This window comes from Athene noctua, chromosome 1, assembly GCF_965140245.1.
Source record: "Athene noctua chromosome 1, bAthNoc1.hap1.1, whole genome shotgun sequence".
NCBI lineage: Eukaryota > Metazoa > Chordata > Aves > Strigiformes > Strigidae > Athene > Athene noctua.
This window is the reverse complement of record NC_134037.1, coordinates 6,237,408-6,254,364: the sequence shown is the minus strand read 5'-3', so window position 1 is coordinate 6,254,364 and position 16,957 is coordinate 6,237,408. Positions and strand designations below refer to the sequence as shown.

The following is a 16,957-nucleotide window of genomic DNA, read 5'->3' as shown; positions in this document are numbered from 1 at the left end:
TGTGCCGTTCTCAAACTATTTGAAACCGCCTTTATGAGCTGTATAAAGTGCCTAACTAAAAATAATAGAGAAATAGGAATCCATTTCACTTTCCGATTCCCTGAAGTAAAGCCACTCAAAATAATTTGTTTATACTGGATACTACGTACAAGGCATATGAAGCAATATGTATATCTAAAATCGACATGCCTTTTGGTTTTTAGCTGTTATAGAGCTTTTATTGTGGGGGTCTGGTCTGGCAGTAGGAAATGATCTGTAATAAAAACAGTGAAACACGTTTGTGTCTATTCCATACACTGAGGTTATAAAATTGGCAATTGCCCAGTAGTTAGCACTTGGTAATATATTAGGATACCCGATCTTATTGTTTAGCAGCTCCAGACGACTTAAATATCCCCTCAACCCTAATGGTTTGATTCTCCAGATATGTTGCAAATAAACAGGGTTTTTATGACTTAACTGACATGTATTATAACTACCTAAATAGCTGGCATATGTGCATAATAGAACCCTATTATTTGCCGAATTGGTTTTGCAATTGATTGAGTGGAAATGGGAGACTGTGAAGTAGTATCTGCTCGACAAGGGTGTGTAATCAATTAGTCTTCTCCTCTGAAACATGCCCGCTGGACTGCCAGGACTCTACCACCACCAAACCCCCCAATTTCGGAGCAGATTTTCTATAAGGAAACGCGTGTTGCCGCGATTCCGAGAGGAAGCAGCAGTAGCAGCTGTCAGCTCTTATTAACTCCTGCATAAAACATACCTTAAGTACGGTTTGTTATCAATTACTTGCAGAAATGAAACAACTGGGAAAATGCAGCGAGGCTCCCTATAAATTAAAGTGATTGGTTGATTGATTAGAGCACCTGCTGTAAATCATAACAGTTACACACAATTATGAGGGAGCTGTTTAAGTTCATTTGTAAACAAAATTCATGTCACGGGGGAATTGCTCTCATTTCTAGTTTAGCCAATTTTTGTTGTTGTTGTTGTTGTTTATTTCCGAGTGTGTCTGGTTACTATTACAGGAATTTGTTCGTTATAATCCCCTTGATTACTCTTAAAATAACCTCACTAGTTTCTCAGAGAAAAGAAATATTTCATTTTATCGTGGACAGAATGACATGTTCTGATTTTGTTTAGTTTTGCTTTATTGTTTTGGTTTGATTTCCCCCCCCCCCCCCCCCCCCCCCCCCCTAACTACCTTTAAATATGTGCTACAGTAACTACATCAGCTTTATTCGGGGGCGGGAGAGTTCCTTTTACTTCGCGGACAGCACAATATGATCAAGGTGGCGAATGCCATGGTTAGACCAGTGGGTGGTTTTTTGTTTGTGTGTTGTTTTTTTGTTTTTTTTTTTTTCTAGTGTTCATTTTTTCTGAAGGAAAAGACTCATTTTATTTCATAAACCAGACTTAATAAAAACACAAAGCAATAACAGAGCTGTCTTCTGGTTGCTGTATCCTCCAGCCTTGATACTTATTTAAGACAGCAACCCCCTTCGTGTAGCGAATTTATTCCTGGCTCAGCTTAGCAGTAATGGAAACATTAGCAAAAAAAAGTAAATTTTCCTTTTTTTTTCCCCTCCAGAAAGGCGCTGTCCGTTGTACAAAAGGCATCGGGGGGCTCTGGGTGAGACACAGGCTCAAACCCGAAAGTTGCCAGGTGCTTGCCAATATGTATTTTATTTCCCAATGATCAAACCCTGCATAGAGGCTGTACTGCACCACCCTTCTCTCCATCCATCATTCATGGAGCAGTTTCCTAGAGGTTGGGGGAGCAGCACCCTTTAGGTTGCTGGAGATAGCCAGAGATTCAAAATTCCCTTTCATTTTGCTGTTCTGTGCATGTCAGAGAGACTGTGGTTATCGCGTACTCCTTCGTGGCGTGATGGTTTCTCTCTCCCCTCTTCCCCTTTTCTTTCTCCAGTTCCGGTTCCTCCAAAATCTGTTACTTCTTTGATGATGAATAAAGATGGCTTCCTGGGTGGAATTTCAGTCAATACCGGAGAGGTGTTTTGCTCTGTACCTGGCCGCTTGTCTTTGCTTAGTTCTACTTCAAAGTATAAAGTAACTGTGGGAGAAGTTCAAAGACGCCTTTCTCCTCCAGAGTGTCTGAATGCATCCCTCCTAGGAGGAGTACTTAGAAGGTAAGAGGCTGGGACAAGTGTGTGAACATGCCCCTGTGTGGGTATCCATGCATGCACCCGAAATATTTGTTCATTGGTGAAGATGATAGCAAATATGCATTGATCTTACTGTCATAGCATGTGTGTGTAATGTTCAGGACAAGGTGAAAATATGCTGTATTCAGACATTGAGATGAATGTATGGAAATTAGAAAAAGATATGGCCTTGTGCAGTTTCTGTCAAAGAATCCCCAAATGAAGGAACTGAGACCGGAAGATTTTCGCCCTTGTACACGCACACACTTTTCTCCTCCTTCACACACTTCTCTCTTAGAAAATGGGCAAAATAAAATGCCATGATGGGCATGTTGCAGGATGAACTGGCTATATTTCAGGACCTGATGTATTTCTAGGAATTTCCTAGATAAATGCATGAGGCTTCTTCTATATGACAATAAAGACAAGGCAATTAACACGGTGTCACACAAGAGATTATTGAAATTGGCAGGGGATTAATAGGCAACCTGTAAAGTAGGTAAGTACCTGACTAAAAAGCCAACAACAGGTAGCTTTGAAAGTCAGAAACTTAGTGCTTTATCTAGAGAAGGTTGCTAGAGGAATTACTCACGGCTGGTCTTGAGGCCTTTACTATTTAATATTTGTGCCAACCACCCACTGTGAGTTTTGCTGAAGACCTCAAAATAGTTGGCATTATCGATACCGAGGAAAACGAGGAGCGAGGTATAACCTGGAGGCCTGGTTGCCACTCCATCATATCAAGCAAGAGATCATACGTTTAGGTGCCAGCAATGACAATTTAAGCTCCGAGGACATCAGCTGGAAGGACTAACAGGAGAAAGGTCTTTATCTTCTTGACAGTGGCTGAAGGACTGTGAATTGTCAGTATGACTTGTCTATAAGAAAATTAAGCTAAGGCTCTATCTCCAGTCAGAACAGGGAAGAAGTCATGATATGCTATGTCGTACCAGTTCACTCAAGCCAACAGAAAGCTGAGAGGGGATAAAACTTCATCCTCTACATGTGAGTTATACACCGACCTGGAATATAAAGCATAACTTCGAGACAGAAACAAACTCAATTAATATGGTCCTGAATAATTTCCAGTTCATGTTTAAAAGTTGCTTATCTTAGAGGAGGAAACACCTTGCCAGCTCCTGTACCAGCAATTGGGCAACGTTGACTAAGGTGTTTTAAAATCAAGTTGATTGTTTATTTTGTGTTTGCTTTTGGTTTTTCCCATGCAAAAATTTCTGTGATGATGTCAGGGTCTCCAGCTCCGTGTCTGGAGAGGAGGGGGAAAGTCCTGCTACATGCAGTCAGCCACCCAAAAATACACACGTGAGAATTAGGGTTTCCTGAAATAGATGCTGTTCCACGTGAGTGTCTGTAATCATTGTTCAGCTATGATCCTTGCCAGTGAGAGCAGCAGAGATTTTTACTTACAGATGCTAACCTGCCTGCTCATTCTGTACAAATGGAGCGGGAAGAACATCTGAGAGATGCACTGTAGAAAATATAATTATCAAGGTAAAGAAACATCATTATTGAACTTCAGTGGATTTCTGGAGATGGCCCAAGCCATAATCATTGGCTGCTGCTGACTTCAGTTCCTATCTTGAATCTAAATTTTAGACAAGCTTTTGGTTCAGAGCAGATGAAAAATAGAAAGCTGCTCTCTTGTAATTCTGCCATCTAGCCCTATTTACGTCGATATAAAATAGTGGGAAGCCAGTCTGGCTTCTCTGTCGCTTCTGCTTTCCTTTCCCTAAGTGTGACTGTTAATTCTTAAACAAATTCTAAGTGAGAACTAAGAGATGTTTGGGATAGACTCTGATCTTAGGTGCCAAAACTCTCCCTGATTTCGCAGGTGGCGAGATTTTATCCCTGGGGGTTTACATATGTATAGGCTTCCGAACAATAGCTCTGTATTTCCCACCTATAGCTCACTCATCCTTTTATTGTCCTTATCAGTAACCTCCGACAGATATTCAAATCTTCCTTCAGGCACTCAATTCCCTCTGTATAACGCACCCTGCCTTCAGGTGAGCTCTTCCTCTCAGCATCGCCTTTCGGCACAAAACCACATTTACACGCACGAAACGGTTTAATAAATATTTTCCTCCTTTTTTATTTATCCACAGGCACACACATTCTCCCTTCGAGCCTTTCAGATTTACACCCACCCACCCCCATCCCCGTTCTTCTTCCCATTCTAGCTCTTTCCTTGACTAACTGAGGATTAATTTCTCCTCCTGTACCTTTCTGCCCATCTCCTCACTCCATCTTAATACGAGTGTCATACAGTAGGAACCCATTTGCTCTCTAGATCAGAACCCTGCCCATTAATTATTGCTATCTGGCATTATTTAATTTCCCTGGATAAAATAGGGAGAAAAGTGGCTTCATCCGCACTCCCACCCTTGGGAGAAATTAAGCAAATCTCAGCAAACCCGAGCGGAAATCAACACCCCCAAAGTCCTTAACGTCGAGTGAAACCCTCCCAGGCTCCACTGACTGCACAGACTAAACGTTTCTTCCAGAAACACTGCGGGGTTAATCACGATGTTAATTTCTTTGCAATTCTAGAGCCAAATCGAAAAACGGGGGGAGATCTTTGCGAGAAAGGCTAGAAAAAATCGGTTTGAATTTACCAGCCGGCAGGCGTAAGGCCGCAAATGTCACTTTACTCACCTCCCTGGTGGAAGGTAAGCCGAGGGTCGCAGCTCCCTTCACACCCCTGCCTGCTCTGAACTCCTGTCTGACATTTTACCAACTCAAAAAAAAAAAAAGCCAACCAGCTTTCGGGATCAGGTGGGAAAACCTTGCAGAGGTGAAATTCAGGGCGAGTTAGGATGAACACCGGCACGGTTAAGGATTCCATCCCCCAAAATTAAGTCACTGACCGGAGGGTCACTGATTCCTCTGGGTGGCAAGAATGTGTGTGTGTGTATGTGTGTGTTTATATATATATAAGTGTGTGTATTTGTGTGATATTTCAGGTCAGTCCCATTCCTCACTGCTATTCATTCCCAGCCTATGCTCTCCGACTCCACGTCTACTCCATCCTCCCGAGCTTATTTAGAGCCACTACAGGACGCTCAATGAGGAAAAAGAATACAGATATTTTTGTTGTTGTTGTTGTTTGTTTTGGTAATAAATCAGAGCAATTGAAGAGTCGCAGAGGTTTACCTTAAGATGTCTAGAACTGAACAAAGGGACAAACTGTTCCTGAGGAATCAGAGAGGGAAGGGGACACTGAAGTTTCACCTCATTTCAAGTCAACTAACGTCATTTTGGTGGCCGGCGTGTTTCTTTGATTTGTTGTTACCGTAGTGAAAAGCAAAATTTTTTGGAGAAGTTGGACCTTCTCCAAAAAAACCATAATCGGAATAGTATGGATGCAATTATGAATTATATGTATCTGCATTACACATACACACCGAGAGGCGTATTAATAATCCACTTATCTCTTCTGCGTATAAGCATGCATGCAAATTTGTGCTAAGATATTAACTTTTCAACTCTTTTGATTGAGTTATGGGAGCGATAAGACCTTTACCGCATGCAGAGCTGAAGGCAGGCTGGCAAAAAAGACGGGGGCTGATAGCAAGGAGCCCCTCCTGCTACCCGCATAGGGGTTCTGCCCAGTGCGCAAAGCACAGCGTAGGGTACGCGGATAGGGTCGCGCTAGGGGAGACAAGAAGCTTTTCGGGTGTGACAACCGCCCTGGAATAGCGGGGTTGGTGAAGCTTCACCCCCCCTCCGCGTGTGTGACCACCCGTGGGCGCCCAACTCAGGGGCCAAATCTGCCCCTCCCCGAAGTTGCCTTGAGGTTCAGGGGCCGGTGCGGTTGCAGAGCGATGCTAAAATCTATGTCAAGTGTGTAGCAAGGTGTACGTTACCCCCCCACCCCCCCCATCTCCGATTGATTTACAAGTAACAGTTTACCCTGAGCGAGCTCCCTTTTTTTTAAATTTTTTTTTTTTTTTTTTTTTTTTTTTTTTAAGAAGAAGCTGCACCTGCTGGAGCTTTATCTCCTTTTCCCCCACCAGCCAGGCTTTAGCGTTGCTGCTATTGTATCGCCGAGAGCAGAAACGCTCCGGCCAGGATTTACCCGAGCGGTGCCCGGGGGGACCCTGCCCGGCGCGGGGTGACCGCGGCGGGGACTCCCCCGGCTCCTCCCGCTGCCCTCGATTTTATTGAGCGGTTTGGTGATTAGCGAGAAGCCTTGGAAAGCAGAAGATGACGTTGGAAAGCAACTCCTGATCGTTAAAAATAATGTGGTCCTGGAGTTATTAGACATATCTGTTCTGCGTGTTGGAAATCTTCCCCCCGGTCCCTCAGGCGGTGCTTTAAAGGGTTTAATGCTTTATTCTAGAGGGGCTGAGCTATAATCTGGTAGAATCCCCCTAGAGTCTGAGGGTTTTTCCCCACCCCCCTTCCTCTTTTCCTCCTTTCTGCAGCTACTGTCTTCTTGTGGCATGAAGTACATCAGTAGGAGTTGGATGACACGAACCTCTGGAGGCAAGAAACCTGAAACCAGGCAGGCAGGAAAAGCGACAATTAGAATTAGAGTTAGAATAATTATTATTTTTCACGGAAAAAGGTTGCCATTGGTTGCTATCTTTCCATCGGGCAGAGAGGAGTTCCTGTTGCATGATGGTCAGTTAAGAAAGCAGTTGAATAATTTCCATCGGACGAAATGCAGTTATCTCCGTCATTTTCCAGATGTGGCGATAATCGTGATAATGCTGCAAGTGCTCTGTGTGTGTGTGTATAGCGTGTATATAACGTCCCACAAAGAACTGACATTAATATTAAGTCCACATCTGTACAATTTTGGATAACGATCTGGTGTATTGAAGCAGGAATGATTTCTCTGCTCTTAAGAGAAGTTTGGGTACTTTTGCCTTTCGGATTTTTTTTTTTTAATTTTTTTTTTTCCCCAGTTCATTTGAAAGCGTGTGTGTGTGTGTCTGTTACACGTGTGTGCGTTACATGTGTGTGTCTGTTACATGTGTGTGTATGTATATGCGTGTGCTTTTCCCTCAGTTCTGCACAACCAGCATCATGGGTACACACCATCACAAGCGCATTGTAGCAAAGACAAATCTCATCAGCTGACAATCTGTCCCATCAACTTACTTCTGCCCCCAAAATAGGGCTTGTGGAGGGAAAACACATACGTGGAGCTTGTCCCTAAGGTACAAGGGAAAACTTTTTAAACACGGCCCTCCAGAGCTGGTCTCTCCCAGGGGTCTTCTGCTGCCCGGAGCCGGGGCAGGGGGGAGCCAGCCCGGGGCGGGGGGCCGGCGGGGCCCGGAGGTGTTCATGCCCCTCTCATTCCCTCCAGGTGAGGCCGTTCATTTAGCTCGGGATTTTGGGTACATCTGCGAAACGGAGTTCCCAGCCAAAGCTGTTTCTGAGTACCTGAACAGACAGCACACGGACCCCAGCGACCTCCACTCCAGGAAAAACATGCTGCTTGCTACAAAGTGAGTGCGAAGTTGACTAAACATCCAGCCACCCCCCCCGCCCTCCCCCCCGAGAAAATCCTCCCCCTCCTTAAACCCCTCCTCTGAGCTCGTTTTGAGAGCAGAGGGAGTTTCCCCAAACTATACCCTCCCCACCGGGAGGAAGGATGCTCGCGTCGCCCTATGGGCAGGGCAGACCCTAGAGCCTCTGCAGCCCTCCGCGGTGAGGTTTCTGCCAACACACCCTGTCCCTATCGAGGATGTAGGTCACTGTCCCCTGCATGATTTCAAAGACACCTCCCGTTAAAAAAATTTATCGAAGGGGGACCAAAAAAATCTGTATTTTACTTCCACAGCATGTCTGCCTGTCCCTCCTGCTGCTCACACTCACCTGTTTGTCCGCTACCAATTTGCAATGTCTTTTCCATATGGTTTAATTAAAAAAAAAAAAAAAATCAAGAAAACCCACCACCACATACTGCTAATGATCCACCGCTTAGTCCCCCCAACCCATCTTTCTCCCTTGGGATTTTCTCTGTGGATGTGCTGTATCAGATGTTTTACACTTGACTGTGCCTCCCAGGTTACTAACTGGGTGCTGCGTAGTTTGCTCGGGTCCTCGGCAGTGGGTGCTGTGTGTCTCCACACATCTCTTTCTATCTGGTAAAAAAAGGGAAAAAAAAAAAACAAAACAAACAAAAAACCACCAGCCCAAACAGCTCTCATTTATTTCATGCTTTGGGACGTGGCTTGCCTCCGATGACAGCGTAATTTAAAGAAATATACGGAGGGTTGAAAAATCATTTGCTCAAATTTGTCCAGATGTTTTTTAGATGTGATTGGAATTTGATTGCCCTTTTCCGCAGGGTCAGAAGATATTAATGTCCCAGAACTTTAATTGCTCGCAGACCCTGCTTTGCTCTTTGAAGATGTAAAATGTTGGACTCATTACTGTTTGTTCTCCAAATTCAAAGTTTCCTCTCTTGCACTTTCTTAATGGATAATACACATAGAAGCAGACCTTTATCTTTCCCCATCCTCTGAAACCTTTAACCCACCGGGAATTTCAGAGGATGAGAGCTGAATGCCTTTTTTAAGGGCTTCTTTTTTTTTTTTTTTTTTTTTAAATTCTGGCCTTTTTTTCTCCAGTCCCTGGGTAGGCATCTGTCTCAAAGAAACAGTTCCTTTGGGAAACCCACAAATCCCCCGAGTTTCTACATTGCCCGGGCACCTGTTGACTTGAAGGCCCTTTGGACCAGAGCAATGCAAAAGAATGTGTCTGGGGGGAATTCATTAGAAAAATCAAATCTGATTTTTCAAAGTTGTGGGCAAAGCAAACAAAAGCCAGATGTCAACTCTGAAGTGTTAATTAGGATCCCACCCCTCAGAAAAAAAATAGGAAATGCTAGCTTTGCTCCTCATGCAATGAATAAGAGGCCATGGAGTCCCTAAGTCCTGATCTTTCTCGACAAGGTGACCCAGCCTGAGCAGTCTCACAGGAGGTTCTGTTTTAGCTCTTCCCTGCACCGTGTCCCTGTGCCACCCGGTCGCTCTCAGCGCATGGCTGCGCTTTCCCACAAGAGCAACATTGGTGGGAGCTGCTCTGAGCCAGGGTCAGGCCTCCAGGAAGACGGGTGATTGGCAGACCCATAGCACATCTCCCTTTCAGCTTGGGTTTTTCTAGACCCACCAAGCAGGGTTGAGTTTTCAAAATGCTTCAGAATCATAGACTCATAGAATCATTTAGGTTGGAAAAAACCTTTAAGATTGAGTCCAGCTGTAAGCCTACTGTAAGCCTAGCACTGCCAAGCCCACCACTAAACCATGTCCTTAAGCACCACATCTACAAGTCTTTTAATACCTCCAGGGATGGTGACTCAACCACTTCCCTGGGCAGCCTGTGTCAATGTTTTATAACCCTTTCAGTGAAGAATTTTTTCCTAATATCCAACCTAAACCTCCCCAGAAGCATCCTTGTGGCTATGGGAGAGTTTTCTATCTCCAGACCTGGTGTCCTGCAATTGCAGAAACCTCTCTCCTGAAGAACTTCTGGCTCACCATGGCTGGTCCCCAGGCACTGTTAGGGGAAGGAAAGGTGGCAAAGAGGTTTTATCCTGGGTCCTGGGATCAGCTTCGGCCTGAATCTGCCCCTTCCTTCAACTTTGTTTCTCTCAGACAAGTGTGGGATAAGCCTAACCAGCGCTTTTCTCTCTCTTTTCGTCTCTCTGCCTTTCTCTCTTCTGTGCAGGCAACTTTGTAAAGAATTTACAGATCTCTTGGCCCAGGACAGGACGCCCATTGGAAACAGCCGGCCCACCCCTATTTTGGAACCGGGCATTCAGAGCTGCTTGACTCACTTCAGCCTCATCACTCACGGCTTTGGGGCCCCCGCTATCTGCGCTGCCCTCACGGCCCTTCAAAACTACCTGACTGAAGCTCTCAAAGGCATGGACAAGATGTTCTTGAACAACAACACTGCTAACAGGCACACATCTGGCGAAGGACCAGGTAGTAAAACTGGAGACAAGGAAGAGAAACACAGAAAATGAGAGAGAGAGAGAGAGAGAGAGAGAGAGGGGGAAAAAATGAAAGAAAGGAAAAGAAAAATGTTAAATAAATAAAAGGAGAAAAGAAAGAGAGAGATAATCCTTTAAAACAAAACCGTCTTAATTTTAGCTTTAAAAATATTGGATTGGGCTTTGGAAGAATTCTGTTAGGTAGGACAAAATAAGAATAATAATAATAAAATAAGAATAAGAATAAAAGAAAGACAATAATTTAAGATCAGAGGAACACAATGGCGCAAGACCAGTGGTTCAGAGTCTCTTGCCAGGAACATGTGAAGACAACCACCAGGATTTTTTTCCCACTTCTGTTCTTTCACATTTTTAAAATAATGATTTGGGGGGGAGGGGAATATAATAATAATTAATAATAATAAAAGAAAGAAATGAATAACTTATTGGAAGAAATCGGAGAAACATTTTTGGTGTCAGTGCTTTGATTTCTTGAGCTGCACGGTCTGTCTTGCTATTATTTTTATTTTATTCTTTTTTTTTTTTTTTTTTTTTTTTTTTTTGTGAACGACATCCTGTCTCCACCCTAGCTAAAACGATCTTCCAGAACGTTCCTTTCTGAGCAACCCCATCGCCTCATTCCCCTCAACTCTTCCCATCTCATCTCACCACCGTGGTTCTGTCTAGACTAGGAAAGGCGGAGAGGTGAGCGCACAGACCTCTCCTGGAGTCACCAACACCAGCCAATTCGAAGCTGCATTCATGGCAGCGTCTTAACACTAGACGCCATTAGCTGGAAAGTTTCAAGTTGTCGTAGCTCGGTCGAATTAACTACCAATTTTTTAAGAACTTTTTTTGGTTTTCCTGGTCTAGACAGACTCTCTGTTTAGATTACCAGCGTTTACAGGTGTGTATGGACGTGTGTGTGCGTATGTGTGTGCGTAAGCTCATGCACACACAGAACTTGACAGGGGTGCGTGTGTATCCTATGTGTATGTTTGTACATATATGTATATATATGAATATATACATATATATTTAATATGTGTGTATAGCCACACATATTCATGCATGCAAACATACCTTTGTAATTTAGTCCTTTCCTTTTGATGGTAAAATGCCTTGTCTATACAGGGTTGCAAAATTTGAAAGTAAGGTCTGGTAAAATGTCAGCGCTATCTGATTTCTTAATTTTCTGAGATCTCCTCTTTTTCTCTAGGGAGTTTTATATTCCTAACTATGCCAATGTTTCAGTCCTTAATTTTCTTGAGTAGTGTGTGTGAGATATCTTCCCCCATTTTTAAAGAACTGTTAACAACAACAAAAAATGAGTGATATGAGTATGTAATTCTTTCTCAGGAGTATGCACTGTTTTATTTTCTTCTGTTTCCTAAAGCTTTGCCCGCTTGGCTTATGAGCTTCTTCAAAGAGGACTAGAGATCCCTACACAATATATCAGGTACAGAGAAAAAAAATCCACAATTCTGATATTCTGATACTTTTATTTTTTTTTGCTTTTTCAAATCAAAGCCAGTTGTTTCCGAATTCTGTAGGTGCACTTCTTTAAAGAAGCTCAAAGGGAATAATTTGAATGAGATAAAAAATATAGGTTGAAATCGAGGTGTAATATTGCAAAGAAAATAAGAGCTGTGTTGAATGTTACTGCACTTGCTTGGCACTAGGGTTTTGTACCCAGGGAGGAAAGGGTTGCCATGTGAGCTGGCTCCTCGTGATGGGAGTGGGGAGGGCTTGCCAGGGAATATCCTGATTTCTGAGCTCAGTCTGAGGAAATCTGTTTCTTTTAGAAAGCTTTTAAAAAAATGTCTTGTGACTCTTGCTTTAGAACAAGTCGTTGTGGTAGAGGGGAAAAAACTTCTTAACTCCAATGTTTTTCTCGGTGGTTTGGTGTGTGACAGGATGTCTTATGCATATGATTTGGGCGGGGGGGGGATGGAGGGGAAGTCTGATTTCTTTCTTTTTCTTTTTTCTTCTTTTTTTTTTAACATACATTTTTTTGTCTTCTATGGTAAAAATAATGCTGAAGTGTAAGGATTTCTGTTCGGATTCTGCCGTATTGGGTAATTGCATGTGTTTCTCAGTGGGGTAGGGTTCGTGCACTAACACATCTTTTTGCTTGTGTCAGAACAGTTACTGGGTGTGGGTAAATCTCCTGGAGTCGCTGGCAAAACTCCAGTGGGTTCAGGCCTCCCCCCAGGATCCCTGTTAAAGCTGCAGGACTCAATCCCACCAACCCAAGCAGCCACACCTGAGCTCTGAGAGAAACAAAAGAGAAGCCTTAGCCTTGCTTTAGTTTCTAGATACCTTCTGAAGCGAATGGTGGGGGAGAAATAATTCAGCAATACTCTCCACATCCCCCAACCAAATCTTCTTAAAAAAAAAAAAAAAAAGGAAATGAGCCTCTTGACTGTCACCCTTAGTGTCCTTAGCTATCTGAGAAATGGCTACAACTGAGGGCCTGCTCTGCTTTTCAGATCTTTTTGCAGCAAGTGAAGGTCTCAGCTTTTATTCCCTACCTGGGAGTTGGATGTGTGTGACGATAGACAACCAGGAATCACGCAGCCCCGAGGAGCACTGGCTCCTCTGGAGCTGCTCCTCACTCATGTACCTGTGGGTCTTCAGGGCCAGAGTGCTGCGGGGGAATCTCACGTGAGAAAAGGGGGAAACTGAGGCAGGCAGCCTTCTCCATGGGCTGCTGGGATGAGTTGGAGGTAGTCTTCAACCCTGGCAAGTCTCTGGTAGTGGGTCTGGTAATTGGTATGTCCCTGTGGATGTCACCAGAGGAGGTGTGGATCCCTGTGTGATGTAGATCTCATGAATCTCCTCCCACCGACAGGTCGGGGAGCCCCAGATTGAAAAGCACCCCCCAGGCACCCCCTGGTCCTCCAGAACTTACCCCCTGCCAACCACCCCCAATTTCAGCAAGCTCCTGGGCAGGGACAGTCCAAGCCCCAGTGCAGGGCATGTCCCAGCAGTGATGTGTGGGAAAGGGAAGGGGCACGTGTGTGTGTATGGGGGGAAGGAATGAATGACGCCACCTGAAATCACATCTCCCTTCTCTGCTTGATGAGAATATTCAGTGTATTGAAGCAGAGCACTGAATGTTGCTTTGCCTGCCCTCTGCAAAAACACCTTTGTGAGGAGCCCATGGGCCCAGCCCTCCAGCATCACCCAGCCCAAGTTCTCTCTCAGTCTTCCACCTCCCCAGCTGCACGCACAGGGACATGGGGACCCGCTTCCCGCTGCCCCAGAGCTTCCAGCCGAGGGGATGGTCCTTCCTTGTCTTTGGGGAGATGTTGGGGATGCTCCTTTTAACTGCAGAAGACAGTATCTCACCACTGCTGGGAGTTAATGAGGAGAGGGGACCACTTGCAACTTCCTGGGGAAAGACCTGCCACACACGTGTGCAAGTGCTCACGCATGGGTGAGGGGCTGATCCTGCTGCTGCTCCTGAAATCTCCCCCAGGCACAGGTTTGGTCACGTGGACCAGGACCTAAACCTTGAGAAGGTTGAGGGAAGAGTTTCAGGTGATTCCTGACAACTTTGGATCTGCCCCTCGTGCCTTCTACCTGGAAGAGACAGACTGCAAATGCCAGGCTGTGCTTCACTCAGGCGAAATAAAGACAAATGTAAAATTCCCACTGATTTCAGTGGGATGCCCCCCCCCCCCCCCCCCCATTTGCTCCCCAAAGTACAGAGACAAAATCCACGAGGTTTAAGTGCAAACAGGGAGGAAAACATGGCATGGGAGTATACCCATCTTTGTTTTCCACCCCAGCCTAGCGCTGATCCCAGAGGGAAACATCCATTGTTCGGTGGCTCCTACGAGTGCTGAGGACTGAGGTTCCCCCCAAAACTAAACTCACCCTCCCCCTGGAAGGCATTTCCCTGCTCCCCTGCACTTTCCCAGCCCAACTACTTGTGCTGGCGGGGCACCTCAGACGTTTATCTGATAATTGAGTTATTAAAAGATTTGGTTTCCTCGGGATCATAAATCAATAAACAGGAGGATTAACACGGCAGCTTTGCTTTTTAACTCAAGGGAAAAGTTTGAGGAGAGACCGTGAAAAGTTTGTTTTCAAACCAAACAGGTGGGTTGCTGTAAATTTTATTTTATTCTTAATCTCACTTTTTTTTTTTTTTTTTAAAAAACAACTCTCTATTTTCCGTTGGAAAGATCTTTGTTTTCATATGCTCCCTGACCTTTCTTTTTCTTTTTTTTTTTTTTTTTTTTTTCGTGGTTGTTATTCACACAAGGTGTGAACTAAACAAGAAGCCAATTTTATGGGAATCCTTTTATAACCCGATGATTTGTTTAAAATCGGGTCGTGTCTTGTCCCACCTAATAGAAATTCTCTGTGAGAAGCTGTTTCAAGTCCCTTTGCATCCCAGACCAACCTCCCCTAAAATCCCCAGATTTGCATTTGGGGCTGGGAGGGAGGGGGAGAGGATGGTTTTAAGACCTTTAGCTGTGCCCAAAGGGCTTATTCCCTTCCCCTGCTCATCTCTTTCTGACCGGTTTATCAAGCAGACCTGTTCGGCTCTGTTTTAATACGATTCTCGGAGAATTTGGTGCTCGTTTCAGCTGCCGTGAGCATTGCCAGATCAACCCGGCCAAACTCCCCCTCCCCTCCGGCTTCCCTGTGTGAGAGAGACCGTAGGCTTTTTACAAATAGTATATTTTCTTATACAAAGGGAAAAAGTAAAAGGAAATATCCCCAAACACACTGGCAAACGCCTGAACATTTCAAGAGAGACGAAACATTGTGTGCCAGCAAGAAATAAAGAAAAAAAAAAAACAACAAACAAATGTAAAGCTCTGAAAAAGCGAATGAGAAACTGGAAAGATGAAAGAAAAAAAAAAAATTCTCCTTTTATGCCCCAAACGATCCCTTTCACCTCCTCTTCTTGAAAATTCTGACCATGCAGTGAGAAATATCAGTTTATCGACTCTTCCTGAGAAGAAATGCGGAGAGGCATTCAGTATTGAGTTTGTATATATTTATTTATGCTTAATTTAACGGGAATGTGTAAATATGGCGAGCAAGTAGTTTTTGGGTTATTTATCTGTGAATCTATACCTCTGTGAATGGGTGGGGGAATTTAAAAACTAAAAGTAAAAAAAAAAAAAAAAAGAAAAGAAAAAAAAACAAAACCAACAAAAAAATTCCCGCTTGACTAGATAGTATCCTATCTGAATCTTTTCTGTTCTTTATAGACAAGCTGTTATGGTAATGGGTAGAAATTGGTTTCTTGTCCAGTGATGACCTGATTTACATAAATAATAAGAATAAGAATAAAAAAAAAGAGATTGTTGTGTTTTGTTGTATTTTCCTCTTCAGTTTTTTTGAATGTTGGTGCTGCTTCGATTCTGCAGACGGATTTACTTATAACGCCAAGAAGTCTTTATTTTCCCAATCTAGGCTTTGGGGAAATTCAGGACATGTCTCTACATTAAGAAAAAAACAAAAAAACAAACAAACAAAAAAAAAAACCTAAAAAAACAAGACAATAAATATTGCTTCTCAGAAATGTTGGTATTTTATTTCTGTTTGACTCAAAAGTGTCCATATTTTTAGCACTCTTACCTCTTCATTCTAAACAGACCTATAATAAACCTCATGTCATGTTAACGTGAGCTTTCGTTTCATTTTGCTTTTTACCAGCTGAATTAGGTGTAAATCTTTTTCTTTTCAAAATATTAGCCATTAAAAGAAAATGTTATGTAAGCCTTCAATATCAGGAAAACTTTTTCCCCCCCCCCCCCCTCCCCCCACTGCTGTTACTGTTACTGTACATTTCACTTATGTATACGTGTATGTGAGTGTGTATATATACTCTTATTTACAGATCGGGAGTGATGTTCGTATTCACAACGCGTGATTATTTTCTAGCTTTAGGTCTACAGATGCAGCACCAGTAATTAGCAAAAGGAAATATTAAACCCAAACCACCCTCTTCTACGTCTCCCTACCCCTCCCTTCCCTTCCCAAATCGGCTTTATTTAGGTTTATAATCGACACTCGGGAAGAAAATATGCTGAGGGGAGATCCGAATCCCCAGGGCTAACCCGGAGCCACTCCGGAGTGACTCGGGGTTTACCCTGCGGTTGGGTGAAGGAGGAGGGGGGCAGATTAGGGCCTCAGGATTTTTTTTTTTTTTTCAGTGTTATTGTCAAAAGCACTATTTTTTTTTTTTTTCCTGTAAATCGGAGGCTGGAAAGGACTGTCAGTTTAACCCTCCACACAGTCACCCTGAAAACAAACACACACGTGTGCTCAAACAGGGAGCCCTGAGGGTGGAAACCGGTTTAAAGCATCGCTTTTACTGCCGTGAACTATTTTAAATACCCGCTCTGAAGACTTGTCTGGGTTGGGTTTTATCTGTTGGTTTTTAGAGACAGCGGTGGTTTAAGAACGCAGACGGAGAGATGCAGGAGCCGTGGATCGTTTTTTGCAACTTAATATTTCTCCCGGAGGGCGGTTGGGGAAATAACAAAAAAATAAATCCATCCCCACCTCCATCTCCCAAACTACCTCCCTTCTCCCTCTCCTTCCAGCTTGGACTACAGGAGCCGGCTCAGCTGATCGCCCAAGGTTTCCAAAATAAAACATCATCATCATCATCTTCGTAATTAAACCAAAAAAAAAAAAAAAAAAAAAAAAAAAAAGAGCATTGCAAACGACGACCCCAAAGTCTGTTTTATGGGGAAGCTTTTGAGGTGTCGAGGCTCGGTTGTCTCGGCTTCAGCCAGGCTTGGACTCAGCCGTGACCTACTTTCTCTCCGTGGTGTGA

At 43.8% G+C, this 16,957-nt stretch overlaps 1 protein-coding gene across 5 annotated transcripts in view; it reads left to right on the top strand.

The window, feature by feature from the left end:
- Nucleotides 1–16,746, top strand: part of TFAP2B (transcription factor AP-2 beta) — a 33,739-nt gene extending 16,993 nt beyond the window's left edge. For 2 of the 5 annotated variants that reach the window (XM_074895487.1, XM_074895488.1), the window contains 4 exons: nucleotides 1,934–2,153; nucleotides 4,740–4,858; nucleotides 7,507–7,648; nucleotides 9,876–10,679. In XM_074895487.1, coding sequence (XP_074751588.1) covers nucleotides 1,934–2,153; nucleotides 4,740–4,858; nucleotides 7,507–7,648; nucleotides 9,876–10,176 — 782 coding nt within the window. In that variant the 3' untranslated portion in view covers nucleotides 10,177–10,679. Of the gene's footprint in view, nucleotides 1–1,594; nucleotides 1,670–1,933; nucleotides 2,154–4,739; nucleotides 4,859–7,506; nucleotides 7,649–9,875; nucleotides 10,680–11,539; nucleotides 13,834–16,721 lie in introns of those variants that run through there. The other 3 variants (XM_074895485.1, XM_074895484.1, XM_074895486.1) reach the window with 3 other exon arrangements.
- The last annotated feature ends 211 nt before the right edge of the window (nucleotides 16,747–16,957 follow it).